Source organism: Gorilla gorilla, chromosome 10 (genome assembly GCF_029281585.2).
Source record: "Gorilla gorilla gorilla isolate KB3781 chromosome 10, NHGRI_mGorGor1-v2.1_pri, whole genome shotgun sequence".
Classification (NCBI taxonomy): domain Eukaryota; kingdom Metazoa; phylum Chordata; class Mammalia; order Primates; family Hominidae; genus Gorilla; species Gorilla gorilla.
The window spans coordinates 51,981,134-51,995,594 of record NC_073234.2 but is presented as its reverse complement, the minus strand read 5'-3'; the positions used below and the strand labels follow the sequence as shown (position 1 = coordinate 51,995,594).

Here is a 14,461-nt window from a genome sequence, read left to right as displayed (position 1 = left end):
TCTTGGCTCCGTGTATCCCCCAACCCCCACCCTGACACTGTTAAGCATGATGCCCAACAGGTGCTCAACTGTTGGCTAAAGGATGGCCAAGGTTAGTTTCAGAGAACAACTGTCCAGATGGAGGAAGAGAGGGCAGAGAAAAAGGAAGGCAAAGGAAAACGAAGAGAGTCAAGGAAAATTTGCTTAAGGGACAAAAGGGAAGCCTGAAGCCGGCTGTTCTCCGACTGCAGCTGGGAAAACCGTCCCAGCCCAAGAACCTGCTCATGGTTTGCCTCCTTGCAGAGACTACCCTCCTGCCTCTGCCATCAGGGCCAGGCCCAGGGCTCCCACTCATCAGCCAGTGCCTCTGGCACTAAAACTCAGTGCAACCTTAAGTTCAAAGTGTCGCACCAGGGTCCACAGGGCTGAAGACAAGCTCCTGGCTTCTCAGAGAGTGGGTAAAGACTGCTTCCAAGGTGTCTGCCAGGCCAGAGCTGTTGCTGACTTACTTCGGCAGCCCTCCACCCCTGGCCAGGTGCTGCTCCTAGCCTTTGACTCCTCCACCTCCCTTTGTGCCCCCCTCTGCCTCCACCGCTTGCCAGCTCCAGCCTCCAGTTAATGAAATGTGGGGATCGGCTGCACAGAGAGCTGTCAGACCCCTCATTTCTCCTCTGGGATATTGACTCCGGGTCTGGGAGACCCACAGGTGAAAGGAGGCGGGTGGGGTGCGGGAAGCTGAGGTAGGGGCGCATACTGATGAGAACCCCGAGACCAGGAGGTAGTGCTAAGCTCCAAGTCTCGAGGGCTTGGCTAAGCGAGGAAGGCCCTAGGATGCTCTTTCTGCTTGGGGTCCCCAGCTTTTCTCTGACGAGCAGGACACTTAACGAGCCCCAACCCACCGCACCCGGACCTGGACCCCGAACTAGCACCCCAGGCGGGCTGGACTTCAGTGAGCGCCGCACGCAGCCTCTCGGAGCCGGAGACCGCTGCCCGGTGCTTCCTCCCATCTTCTTCCATCCCTTCCCTCTTGCTCCCCCTCCCTCCTGCACTCCCTCCCCGGCGGCCGCGGCCTTTATTAGGGATTCCGCGGCTGTCGGTCCCGCCATCCATCCTGTCCGCCGGCAATTAGGCGGCCAGACAAAGAGCAGCTTCGGATGGATGAGGGTCCCGGCGGATCGGAAATGTGAAGGGTCAGCGCTGCCGCCCGCGGCGCACCCCGCTCCCCCTTCCGCATAATCACGGGCCGCCCGTCACTCAGCCGGCCGCCCAGGGAGCTGCTGGGCCCGGCCCGGGAGAGGGCGGGGTGCGGCTGCAGCCTAGGCGCCCAGGACAGGGCGAGCGCGGACCTGCGGCAGGAGCGCCTCCTGCGGGGCAGTGGAGGACTGTGGCCTGAGGCATTGGCCGAAGGGTGGGGGATTATGGCCCCGGGCACTCCCCGAAGGGAAACTGGGGCTAGCGGCTTGGGGCCTCCCAGTGGGGAAGAGGGAACAAAAGCTGCGGAGAACGGAGGCCCAGGGTCCAGGGCGCCCCCTGCTGGGAAGCTGGGAACCAAGCCTTAGAGGTCCGGCAGGTACAGATGGAACCAGGCCCAGGGCGACCCCTCCTAGGGAAACCAAGGGTTTCTAGCCTGGCGCGCCTCCTGCCGGCTTTGAATGACACTGCGCTTCTATGCCCGCTCGGTTCAGTGAAATCCAACCAGTCCGCATCCGCTCAAAAAAGGCTCCAAGTCCTGGCGAACCCAAGGGGACCCGAGAGGGAGTTCAAGGAGTCCAGGTTTTACTGCAGATTCTTTGGCGCTAGCTCCCAGCTGACAAATCAACATCTCAATCTGACAATTAGTGGTCAAGATGGGGGGTGAGGGGCTCTTACAGCCCCGGCCGCTTAGCCCTCCCGGCGGGAGGCAGAGGGGTGGGCGGTGCTGGCAGTGATGAACGACTGCAGGGGGGCCCGTGGCCCCGAGCGCGCATTCATCACTCGACTGACAGGCGGGTGGCGGGCCGGGCGGGCTGCGAGTGGACGTGCCGGGAAAGAGGCCAGTAGCAGGAGGGGGCTAAGGCAAGCGTTTAACAGTCCCACTGCTCCATCTGCTCCTGGTCCTTCGCTTTGACCCTGGGACTTGACTTCCTTGAGCTCGGCCTCCCAGTTGTTGGAGCTGGCCCTGGCTGGGAAGCAAGAGCGGGGACCTAAGCCCTCTTCTGGGGTTAGGTGATTTAAGGTCTGAGATGTCAAGGAAGGGTATTAGGCAGGTCTCAAGACTAGGCGCTTCGGCCTGACCTCTGAGAAATTGTGCGTGACTGTGCACTCAGAGATGGTGTGTATGACAGGGATTGATGAATGTGGATCGCACGTGGGGGGTCAGTGACTGTGTGTGTCAGTACCAGGTATGTGTCAGTATGATTTTGTCAGTGGAGGTGTGAAATTCCCGTCTGAGGATGAGCCACCACCCCTCCCTGTGTGTCCGTCTCCCCACTACCCCCCAGCTGGCTGTCAGCTCTGTCTCCAGTTATGGAGGAAATGGCAGTGCGCACAGTGACAGCTGAGGTGTGCTGCTGGGGTGGGGGATGGCGGTGGTGCTAGATGTTAACTGTGAGAGTGCTGGTCAGGACAGCTGCTCCCTTCCAGCACCTTCACCACTAACATCCCTACCCCAAGGGTTTTGAAAGTAGTGGATTTTTTTTTTTTTTTTTTTTTTTTTTTTTTTGCCAAAGTTTGGACACCTAGCTGCTGTGCCCTGGGGAACAAAGTGATTACTGCCAGAGTTGTCTAGCCCATACCCCTACACATACACATACACGAGGTCTCCAAATGTGAGATGTGATCTCCAACCCATGTGGCCTACCTAGGCTGGTGGTGGCCAGAGAGGAGTTGGTAGATGTTGAGCAGATGCCTGTGTGATGCTCAGGAAGAAAGAGGCTGACCTTCAGACCTCCAAGGCAGCCTATCTCTTTGGAGCCTGTACTAGCAGCCTCGGAGACCCTAACCTTTTGGGTCTCAAGTCCAAGTTAATTACTAGTTTATGCCTTGGGAGGATAATGCTAACTGCACTCTAATTCCTCTCCATAATAACTCTCTTCAGTTTGGCTTGGTCTCCACTCCCAAGCCTCATTCTCAAAAACACCAAGAAGTTGAACCTGGCCTCCTCCCAGCCCTGAACCTCCTGGGTTTACAGAGCAGAGAGCTGGGCTGACTCTGGATCTCTGGCCCCCTGTTTTGTTCAGCAAGACCCCTTCCCTTTGTCTTGTTGTTCCTTGGGGCTAGGGTATCTCCTGGAGCTTCTGTATATTTATCTCTGTAAACGTCTTCTTCTTTTTTTTTTCGGGGTCGCACTCTGTCTCCCAGGCTGGAGCGCAGTGGCTCGATCTTGGCTCACTGCAATCTCCGTCTCCTGGATTCAAGAGATTCTTCTGCCTCAGCCTCCTGAACACCTGGGACTACAGGCTCCACCCGGCTTTTTTTTTTTTTTTTTTTTTTTTTTAATTTTTAGTAGAGACAGGGTTTACCATGTTGACCAGGCTGGTCTCGAACTCCTGATATCAGGTGATCCACCCACCTCAGCATCCCAAAGTACTGGGATTACAGGTGTGAGTCAGGGCGCCCAGGCTTTGTACCCTCCTTTGTGTCTGCATATTTCCACATTTAGGAATCTTCCAAATTTGTCTTCCTACATTTTGGGGGTCTCTCTCTTTGTTCCTCTTGGGGCTCTTCTCTCTAAGAATACACCAGCCCAGCAGAATACCCCACGGACACTGGAGTAGGAGAAGGAGGAGGGCTTTCTTCCTGCCCCCATCCAGAGGTGATTGCTAACCCAAGGATGGTCACACCGTGTCAGGGCTCGGGCACGCGCGGGTCACTTCACATTCTGGGCACAGACGCCTGGTCGATGCCCTGCTGTCCCTCCCTCCTCCCAACCTCCCTCCGCCTGGCCCCCGCCCCCTCCGCCCGCCTGGAAAAGGCAAATTTGACATTTTTAAATCCCGAGCCTTAGAGGGATCGATGCGGCCCGGGGGCCCCGCCCGGGGTCGATATTCCTGATTGGGAAGCGGCCGCTTCGCGGAGCCCGCGTGTAAATCACCTGGACTGGGGGAGGGGGCGTGGGGAGCCTACCACGTCCCAGGCTCGCGAAGCCAGGAGGGGTCGGGACCCGGGCGGTACCGGAGGGTGACGGAATGAGAACGACAGGCCTTAGAGAACCAGAGAGAAGCCCGCCCAGGGCCTCCCCCTCCCCCGCTCAGCCCTGCCAACTCCCCCGGCAGGCTCCAGTCTCGCTTCAGCGGCCGCCACCCTTCGTTGCCCCTGGAGCCGCCGGGGAGGCCAGTGTCGGAGCCAGCCATGCGGCGGCTCCTCTCCGGCCGCTCCCGCGGGGCCGGGGCTTCGGCGGCTGCTGTCACGGAGCCGACAGGCCGGGCCGGCCGGGAAGGGGCGGGTGGCGGGGGGGAGAGGCGGCGGGGTGAGGCTGGCTCAGCGCTGGCACTCAGTGGGCGCGCAACGTATGTTTGCCGAATTGAAAGTCTGGGACACCGGGCGGCGCAGGGCAGAGGGTCGGAGGGCACAGGCGGGGTAGGAGATGGCCCAGACCGGGTGAGGGCAGAAGCCTCACTCACGGGGGAAGAAGGCACTCGAGGTCGCTCTGAGGACCGCTGGGCTGGGATAGACCACCCATCCCCCGCCGGGGAGACCCGGATAGTAAAGAACAAGACAGAATGGGACAGGCAGGAAAGTTTGGACCCCACCTACAAGCGCCTCCACCACCCCAGCCTCCGATCCTTGTCACGCTCTGCTGGGGAAACCGAGGCAGCCGATGCTGAGAATAGCCAAAAAGTTAAAAGCGGGGTCAGCGACGAAGCTGGGGCAGCAACCAGAATTCCTGCGTGGGTTTTTTGGATTCCTCCGCCCACGCGGGGCCAGTTTGCGGGTAAATGCACCACCGCGCCCCGCACCACAGCTCAGACCCTTTCCTCTCGCTGCGGTTTGTCAGATCCCCCCACCTCCCACTCTGCACCAGTTTATAGAACAACGATTTGGGGAAAACAATCCGGGCGGAGTGACGGCCCCGTAATTGTGACAAAGTGAGTGCGGGCGGCTGGAGAGAGCGCTAGGCCGGGAGCGCTGCAGGGCGAGGCGGAGGCAGGGGCGCCTCCCCCCGCCCTGCCGCCCCCTCGTTCTTATTCCGTTCACCTCCCATCCCTCTCCTTGACTCTTCAATTCCTCTTCTCCCGGCCCCTCGCGCCTTCCTTCGCTTGTTCCTCCATCGCTCTTCCCTTTCCTCCCGGTAACAGCTCTTCTCCCGCTCCCCCGACCCCGTCGCCCCTCCCCCGGTGCGCTTTTTCCTCGCTCACTTCTCCCCTCTCCTCTGCCCTCCACTCGTTTCTTCAGCTTTTCCTCGCGCTTACATTGCCCTTGGGCCCCTGGCTCTCCCCGCACAATCCTCTTCTCTCCCTCCCCACTCCTCCCTTCCTGAGATCGAACCCTGAGCCCCTTCCCGACCCCCACTCTCTGGGCCGCCAGCGCAGCCCGGCATTTCTGTGTTCCTCGGGCAGTAAACCTGGGGGCGCGCTGCGGCCCCGGGTGCCCCGGCGGCCAGCCCCTTCCCTCTCCCTTGTATGGCTGCCGCCCCCGCCCCACCACCTGAGCCGGGAGATAGTTTGTTTGTCCAGCGGCGGCCGCCGCCGCCCGCGCTGTTTGCAAAGCTTAGCGCGCCGTCGCGCAGTACGGGCCCAATTAAGTCTCATTCATTATTCAGCGCTCCTGTCCGCCCCCGCCCCCAGCAGTCTGAGGCGTCGCTTTGGGGCCCCTCCCAGCCTAGGCCCCTCAGTGAGCCCTAAGAGGTCATATAGAGAGCAGCATTTCCTCTCCAGGCCGAGATGAGGGCTGAGGGCGTTTGGAGGGAAGCGCTCTGCCTACTGCCGGGAGGTGACACCCGCGAGGCCGACCGTCCCCCGAAGCCCCCGCAAGTCCAGACTGGGGGACCTCGGAGATCCACGAGATTTCCAGAGAAGGAAATTGAGGCCCAAGAAGCTGCATGACTTAGCCAAGTTCACGGAGTAGAACCCGGGATTGGAGCCCGGGACATTGAAATGAAGGCGTCTTGCATTGCAGCTCCGTGGCAGCGCAGAGGCGCAGGAAGGCAGACTACCACGAGCCTCGGGCTGCGGCCTCGCCCTCCTGGTCGAGCCTCCTGCCCTCCAACCCTCTGCTCCCGTTTCTCCCTCTGGTTCATAGCCCGCGGGACAGAGCAGCCCTGGATTGGGAGGCTCCTCAGGTCTCAGGCTCAGGTGCAGAAGCAGAGCCCCTAACTGGAAGGCTCGGAGGTGGGCCGGTGAGGCAAGCAAGCCCTGTGGGGGGTTGAGGACAGCTTGGGTTGGATGTCCCTCACTGCAGCCTGTCCGTGGATGTCTCTGCCTTAAGGGAATTGGAGGTGGAACCATCCAGTCTTGAAGGTCAACGGAGCGTGAAGACAGGAGCGTGTGCAGCTTGAGGTGAGGGAGGAGTCACCTTTCAATTTGTGGGGATGGGAAGAGGTAATCAAGGACGTATTCTTGCATTTACAGGAGTTTATCCTTTTTTTTAGCACTACAGATAGGAGCGTCCCTTGCTCCTGCCAGGCTGCCCCTCCATAGGGGCAGTCCTGTGCTGCTGTGCCTCGGTACCCGCACAAGGTGTCTGGGGACCGCCCGGACCCGCCCTTCCATCGGCGGCAGCGCCACCTGGCGGCCATGGTGCGGTGGTGTGGGAGGTGCTTGGCCCGGGCTGGGCACTGAGCCCACCGGAGCTGCAGGCCTTGCACCGAGTTTCCCCGCGAGGGCGGGCGGGAGGAGTCCCAGGCGGGAATGTGATCCCGAGGGGGCCGGGGAGGGCCCTGGGGAGGAGCCTGGCCTGGGGAAGCCGGACTTCCGTGACACAACAGACACAAAAGACAAAGTCCATTTGGATGGAAGTGGGAGCCGGGCGAGACGGGCCATTTTCACTCTGTGGTCAAAGGAAATGACTGGTCTGACTCTGTCTGGGAGCGGGGCACCCAGGTACGGCCACTTAATTTGGGAGTAGCGGGTGCTGGCTGGTGGTCGCTCCAGATAGAGGGGACACTGGCAGGCACGCTTGGCGTCCAGTTTGATATTGTGAGGATTCGTCCAGCTGCTGTGGAGTGGCTTTCCAAGCCGGCCTCCGAAAGAGGTGGTTGAATTGTGGGGTGCCAAGGTCTAGGTCAAACGAAGTTTTCCAGGATATTTTAATAAAGGGAATTCAGGACCCCTTTCAAGTTTGACCTGTGGGAAAATCTCATGGCCTGGAGAGTTAGGAAGGCAGGAGAGTGGCTAAAGGCTGGGCCAGGTGTGGGAGGGCAGCCACAGTTGGAGTTAAGTCAGCGGTAAGGCAGAGGCTTTCAAAATGTGTGGGAACTTTGGAAAGGCATCCAATGCAGCCCTGCCCCTCCACACATCCCCCCATGAGTCATTTGGGGTCATTGGTCTCAGGGGAAGTCTGAAATTTAAACAGCTTTCTCCTCTAAATCTGGAGTCACTGTGGTTGTAAAGAATGGGACTGAGGTGCTAGGACAAGGGATATGAGATAAATAGCACTGGGGACTCAGGCAGATCTGTACTCGACTTTTATTGGAAAGAGAAATGGTTGCTGTGTTGGAGCCTGGACATCATCTTATGACTCTACTTTTTCCCATCTCTTAGGGTCTAAGGATAACTCTGGGGCCATGACAGCCATGAGTCTCACAGAGGACCCCGAGACTTCTGTGCTGCGAGTAACCGGACTTGTTCTGAGACCTTTGCCCTAGAGGATGGCCAAGGGGCTCCTGGTGACCTATGCCCTCTGGGCTGTGGGGGGCCCTGCTGGGCTCCACCACCTGTACCTGGGAAGGGACAGCCATGCCCTGCTCTGGATGCTGACCCTGGGGGGAGGTGGGCTGGGCTGGCTCTGGGAGTTCTGGAAGCTCCCAAGCTTTGTAGCTCAGGCCAACAGAGCCCAGGGACAGAGGCAGAGCCCCAGAGGGGTGACACCCCCTCTGAGTCCCATTCGCTTTGCTGCCCAGGTGATAGTTGGCATCTATTTTGGCCTTGTGGCACTGATTAGCCTTTCTTCCATGGTCAACTTCTATATTGTGGCCCTCCCACTGGCAGTTGGCTTAGGGGTCTTGCTGGTGGCTGCTGTTGGCAACCAGACCTCAGACTTTAAGAACACTCTGGGGGCAGCATTTCTCACTTCACCTATCTTCTATGGCCGCCCCATAGCCATACTGCCCATTAGCGTGGCCGCCAGCATTACAGCTCAGAGACATCGCCGCTACAAAGCTTTGGTGGCATCAGAGCCGCTCAGTGTGCGGCTCTACCGTCTGGGCTTGGCTTACCTTGCTTTCACAGGCCCACTGGCATACAGTGCCCTCTGCAACACAGCTGCCACCCTCAGCTATGTGGCAGAAACCTTTGGCTCCTTCTTGAATTGGTTCAGCTTCTTCCCCCTTCTTGGCCGCCTCATGGAGTTTGTCCTCCTTCTGCCTTACCGGATCTGGAGGCTACTGATGGGGGAGACTGGCTTCAACAGCAGCTGCTTCCAGGAGTGGGCGAAGCTCTATGAGTTTGTTCACAGTTTTCAGGATGAGAAGCGTCAGCTGGCTTACCAGGTAAGGCTTTCTTCCCTCAGTCCTGTCCGGTGGCTCTGGTGGCCCTCATGTGGAAGTACTGTACTTATGTCTGTTGGCCAGGTGCTGGAAGGATATTCTGGCTTCTTTGGATATCTGTGTGCAATGGGCAAAGGTTACAGATGCTGTACTAGTGAGTAGGAAAAATATATGTGTATATTATTTACTTTTTATTGAGGTACAGCATATATAAATTGCACTAATTTTATGTATACCTGACTCAGATCAAGGGATGGAACATTTCCAGCACTAAGAAGGTTCTTTTATTCCCCTTCTCGGCCTATACTCCCACCTTCAGAGGTCATTTCTATTCAGACTTTCGTCACCATACATTAGTTTTGCTCATTCTTCTTCTTTTTTTTTTTTTTTGAGATGGAGTCTCGCTGTGTAGCCCAGGCTGGAGTGCAGTGGCACGATCTCAGCTCACTGCAACCTCTGCCTCCTGGGTTGAAGCGATTCTCCTGCCTCAGCCTCCCGAGTAGCTGGGACTACAGACGTGTGCCACCACGCCCGGCTAATTTTTGTATTTTTCATAGAGACAGGGTTTCGCCATGTTGGCCAGGCTGGTTTCCAACTCCTGACCTCAGGTGATCCACCCACCTTTGCCTCCCAAAGTGCTGGGATTACAGGCGTGAGCCACCGTGCCCAGCCAGGTTTGCTCATTCTTGAGCTCCAAATAAGTGGAACCATCCCGTATGTGTTCTTTTGTATTTGGCATCTTTCATCTTTCATTCAACATCATGTTTATGAGATGTATTCCTCTTGATTCTTTTTTTTTTTTTTTTTTGAGATGGAGTTTCACTCTTGTTGCCTAGGCTGGAGTGCAATGGCGCGATCTCAGCTCACTGCAACCTCTGCCTCCTGGGTTCAAGTGATTCTCCTGCCTCAGCCTCCCGAGTAGCTGGGATTACAGGCATGCGTCACCACGCCAAATTAATTTTGTATTTTTAGTAGAGACGGGGTTTCTCCATGTTGGTCAGGCTGGTCTCGAACTCCCGACCTCAGGTGCTCCACCCACCTCGGCCTCCCAAAGTGCTAGGATTACAAGCATGAGCCACCACGCCCGACCATTATTCCTCCTGTTACTTGCAATTGTAAATTGTTTGTTTTCACTGTTGTGTAGTATCCCATTGTATGATTATACCACAGTTAATTTATTCACTCTATTGTTAATGAACATTTGGGTTGTTTATGGTTTGGGGCTATTATAAATAAAGCTGCTATGAGCTTTCTTGTACATGTCTTTGGTGGACATATATACATTTATGTCTTTTGTGGGGAAGAGATCTTGCCAGGGATATGAAGTTCCAGGTTGGAAAATGGGCAGTTGTGGTTAATGGCTCTTGCCATGAGATCTAGAGCTTGTCTATGTTTCAAAAGGCTGGAATTCTTTTTTCTAAAATAATTTTTTTCTTTTATTATTACTCTATAAGGCTGGAATTCTAACCTGAGCTGCTGGACCTTTCCCACGGGCAAGTAGAAGCCAATTCTAGAGATATAATAGCCTGATTTAGCAAAGGTGCAAGGAGAGGCCCAGGTACCCTGACAACTTGGGGGATTCTAATTTGTCATCTTCTGTTTCCATAAGGTTTTGGGCCTCTCAGAAGGGGCGACAAATGAAGAAATAAATCGGAGTTACCGGGAGCTAGTGAAGGTCTGGCACCCAGACCACAACCTGGACCAGACAGAGGAGGCACAGAGGCACTTCCTGGAGATCCAGGCTGCGTATGAAGTCCTGAGTCAACCCAGGAAGCCCTGGGGATCCCGGAGGTGAAAAGAAACTTCCCCCTGGGGACTGACTCTTCCTAGCAGAGCTGGGCAACTTGTCCCAAATCTAGCTTTGCCCACGAATGGCATCCCAACAGAGTTAAAGAAACTGCTTGCAGGGGCCGGGCGTGGTGGCTCATGCCTGTAATCCCAGCACTTTGGGAGGCCGAGGCGGGCAGATCACGAGGTCAGGAGTTCGAGACCAGCAGCCTGGCCAATATAGTGAAACTTCGTCTCTACTAAAAATACAAAAAATTAGCCAGGAGTGGTGGCAGGCACCTGTAGTCCCAGCTACTTGGGAGGCTGAGGCAGGAGAATCACCTGAACCTGAGAGGCGGAGGTTGCAGTGAGCGGAGATCACACCACTGCACTCCAGCCTGGGCAACAGGAGTGAAACTCCATCTCAAAAAAAAAAAAAAAAAAAAAAAAAAAAAGAAAAGAAACTGCTTGCAGGGGACATGAGAAAACAATGGGGTGAGAAAAGGTTGTGGTAGAAGGATGTGTTTGTATTCTGAATTTCTGAATTCTTGCCTATTGCATTCTTGACAATTTTTCTTAAAACCAGAGAGTGAAAGGCATATTATAAAACAATCAAATATCTTTTAGAGTATGGACAACTATTATATATCAAAAAAAATTAATTAGAAAAAATATATCTTTTAGAGAACACACCACCTTATCCTACCCATGATATATTGATGTGTGATGGAGAAAGACTATTTAACTGTTTTTTTAAATGTGTAAAGCAGCAGGGCATAGTGGCTTACGCCTGTAATCCCAACACTTTGGGAAGCTGAGGTGGGAGGATCACCTGAGGTCAGGAGTTCAAGACCAGCCTGGCCAACCAACATGGTGAAACCCCATTTCTACTAAAAATACAAAACTTAGCCAGCCATGGTGGCACATGCCTGTAGCCCCAGCTAGTCGGGAGGCTGAGGCAGGAAAATCACTTGAGCCTGGGAGGTGGAGGTTGCAGTCAGCTGAGATTGAGCCACTGCACTCTACTCCAGCCTGGGCGGCAGAGCTAGATTCTGTCTCAAAAATTAAATAAATAAATAAATAAATAAATAAATAAATAAATAAATGTGTAAAGCACTATGTTAGGAGATTGAAGGAAAAATATGAAGGTTCTAGTATTCACAAGCTGTCCTGTGATAAGAGAGATTTGATCTTTTCTGTAGATGGGGTGAGACTAGGATTAAATTTCAAAATTTGAGAAAAATATTTTCATTCCATTTATGGGAGAACTTTCTAGCAGCTACACTTTCTCCAAAAGGGAACAAGCTACTGTGGAGTGGGGGGTAGTTCTTCCTCCTCTGCTTAGAGGAGAATTTTTGGAGAGCTCTCAGACTTTACATAGGTGGTTGGACTGGCTGACTTCTCAGGTCTTCCCAGTATTTGAGGTCTGATTCTGGGCTACATACCCTACTCCTAGAAGCATACAATCTGATGGGAGATAATGACACAGGTAAACAGATATCAAAGCCCTTGTTCAGTGTTTTGAACTAAATGTCATAAGAGCTGTAAATAGTGTATTGGGACATTGGAGGAGGGACAGATAACATTGTTTTATGGGGACTCAGAAAGATTCATGATTTTATATGTCATATGTCCCTTTGGGGACTTTGGGGAACCCTAGGGAACCAGCGGCTAGAGCATCTCAAGGGGACCTTATTCAATTCTAGGTAACTAGCCAGGTGTGAAAGAAAGGGCCCAGGGTGTCTCACTTTGCAGAGGAAGATTGGAGACCAGGAACATGATTTTAAATTATGTGCCTTTACTGCAGCTTTCTTGCTCTCTTTGTGTGTGTGCATTCTTTCCATTTTTTTCTTCTTTCTGGATGTTAAATCTGAGTAATATATATCATTTTTAAAGTGGAATTATGACCAGGCATGGTGCCTCTTGCCTATAATCCTAGCACTTTGGCAAGCCAAGGCAGGAAGATTGCTTGAGCCCAGGAGTTCAAGACCAGCCTGGGCAACATGGCAAAACTCCATCTCTACAAAAAGTACAAAAATGAGCCAGGTGTTGTGGGGTGCGCCTGTAGTCCCAGCTAAGGAGGCTGAGATTGGGAAGATCACTTGAACCCAAAAGGTGGAGGCTGCAGTGAGCTGAGATCGTACCACTACACTCCAGCCTGAGTGACACGGTGACAGCCTGTCTCAAAAATATAAAAATAAATAAATAAATAAAGTGGAATTATGTTGACGACTATTCTCTCTATTCTCTCTCTCTCTCTTTTTTTTTTTTTTTTTTGGAGATGGAGTCTTGCTCTGTCACCCAGGCTGGATCTTGGCTCACTGCAACCTCTGCCTCCTGGGTTCAAGCAATTCTCCTGCCTTAGCCTCTTGAGTAGCTGGGATTACAGGCACCTGCCACCACGCCCGGCTAATTTTTGTATTTTTAGCAGAGATGGGGTTTCACCATGTTGGCCAGGATGGTCTCGATCTCTTGACCTTATGATCTGCCCGCCTTGGCCTCCCAAAGTGCTGGAATTACAGGCATGAGCCACCACACCTGGCCACTGTTCTCAAATTGTATTATGGAGTTTTTTTGTTTTTTTTTTTTTTTACAAAATATGGATATATTTTAATTTACTCAAATGGGAACTACTGATAAGCAGTTCTTATTTTTCCAGCATAAGCAAGGCTACAATAAATATCTTTGAATATATGTACTGATGCTTTTTGTTTTTTGTTGAAGCTATATCCCAATAAGTGATAAATAGGGTCGAAGAGAGAACATGTTTTTTACAATTTTGATTGATATCATATTGGGCCACACATGGTGGCTCAGGCCTGGCATCCCAGCACTTTGGGAGGTTGAGGTGGGAGGATAGCTTGAGCTCAGGAGTTCAAGACCAGCTTGAGCAACCTAGTGAGACCTCATCTCTACTAAAAAAACAAAACAAACAAACACAAAATTAGCTAGGTGTGGTGGCATGTGCCAGTAGTCCCAGCTAGTTGGGAGGCTGAGGTGGAAAGATTGCTTGATCCTGGGAGGTTGAGGCTACAGTGAGCTGTGATGGTATCACTGCACTCCATCCTGGGCAACACAGCAAGACCCTGCCTCAAACAAATGTATTTGGTTGATATTGTATCAGATTTCTTCTGAAAAACGTTTTAACGGTTTAGACTTTCACCAAGTGCAAGAAACTGGCATTTTCTTTGTAACTGGCCTGGAATGTTACCACTCTTTTAAACTTTTGTCGAGATGATCGTGAGAAATAGTATCTAATTACTTTAATTTGCATTTCCCTGACGCCTAATGAAGTTCAGCATCTCTTCAAATCTTTATTGGGCATTTGGATTTTCTCTTCAGTGAATTGCTTCATCATATTCTCTATTTATTCTAAAGTTGTGTTCCTATTTGTCGCTCTCAAATCTAGTTTGGTGGAATCCTTGCATGTTAGAAACCTTAACCCTCGTAATATGTGTTGTAGATATTTTTCCCTCGCCTATGAGTTGTCTTTCATCCTTGAGCATGAGTTTTAGAGCCAGAAGAACAACAGCAGGATTTGAATCAGGTTACATTATTTTCTAGTTGTCATATTTTTTATTTCTTCAGCCTCTTAGAATCTTAGTTTCCTTTAAAATTGAGATAATAGTATCTACTTTATTCAAAAAAATTTTTTGGCTGGGCGCGGTGGCTCACGCTTGTAATCCCAGCATTTTGGGAGGCCAAGGCAGGCGGATCACCTGAGGTCAGGAGTTTGAGACCAGCTTGGCCAACATGGTGAAAACCCATCTCTACTAAAAATACAAAAATTAGCCAGGTACAGCGGGGCATGCCTGTAATCCCAAGTACTCAGGAGGCTGAGGCAGGAGAATCACTTGAACCCGGGAGGCAGAGATGAGGTAGTGAGCTGAGATCGCACCACTGCACTCCAGCCTGAGTGGTAGGGCGAGACTCTGTCTCAAAAAAAAAAATTGTTTTTTCATTTATTTATTTATTGAGACAGGGTCTTGCTCTGTTGCCCAGGCTGGAGTTTAGTGGGGTGATCACAGCTCACTGTAGCCTGGAACTCCTGGGCCCAAGTGATCCTCCTGCCTCAACCTCCCAAGTAGCTGG

At 52.9% G+C, this 14,461-nt stretch overlaps 1 protein-coding gene across 2 annotated transcripts; it reads left to right on the top strand.

The window, feature by feature from the left end:
• Positions 1-6,547: 6,547 nt before the first annotated feature.
• On the top strand, positions 6,548-14,461 carry DNAJC22 (DnaJ heat shock protein family (Hsp40) member C22). Of its 2 annotated transcripts, none has more exons than XM_004053102.5 (3): positions 6,548-6,998; positions 7,659-8,605; positions 10,212-14,461. In XM_004053102.5, exons 2-3 carry the CDS (start codon positions 7,766-7,768, stop codon positions 10,395-10,397), a joined length of 1,026 nt encoding a protein of 341 aa, XP_004053150.1. In that variant the 5' UTR covers positions 6,548-6,998; positions 7,659-7,765; the 3' UTR covers positions 10,398-14,461. The 2 variants fall into 2 exon arrangements, with proteins under 2 accessions (XP_004053150.1, XP_055213272.1); XM_055357297.2 differs by lacking the exon at positions 10,212-14,461 and adding an exon at positions 10,057-10,204 and having other exon boundaries at positions 6,865-6,998.

Bases quoted from the DNA above. Each gene is read 5' to 3' on its own strand.
- DNAJC22 (XM_004053102.5), top strand. From the start codon at position 7,766: ATGGCCAAGGGGCTCCTGGTGACCTATGCCCTCTGGGCTGTGGGGGGC. The intron at 8,606-10,211 runs GTAAGGCTTTCT...TGTTTCCATAAG, and splicing joins AGCGTCAGCTGGCTTACCAG to GTTTTGGGCCTCTCAGAAGG.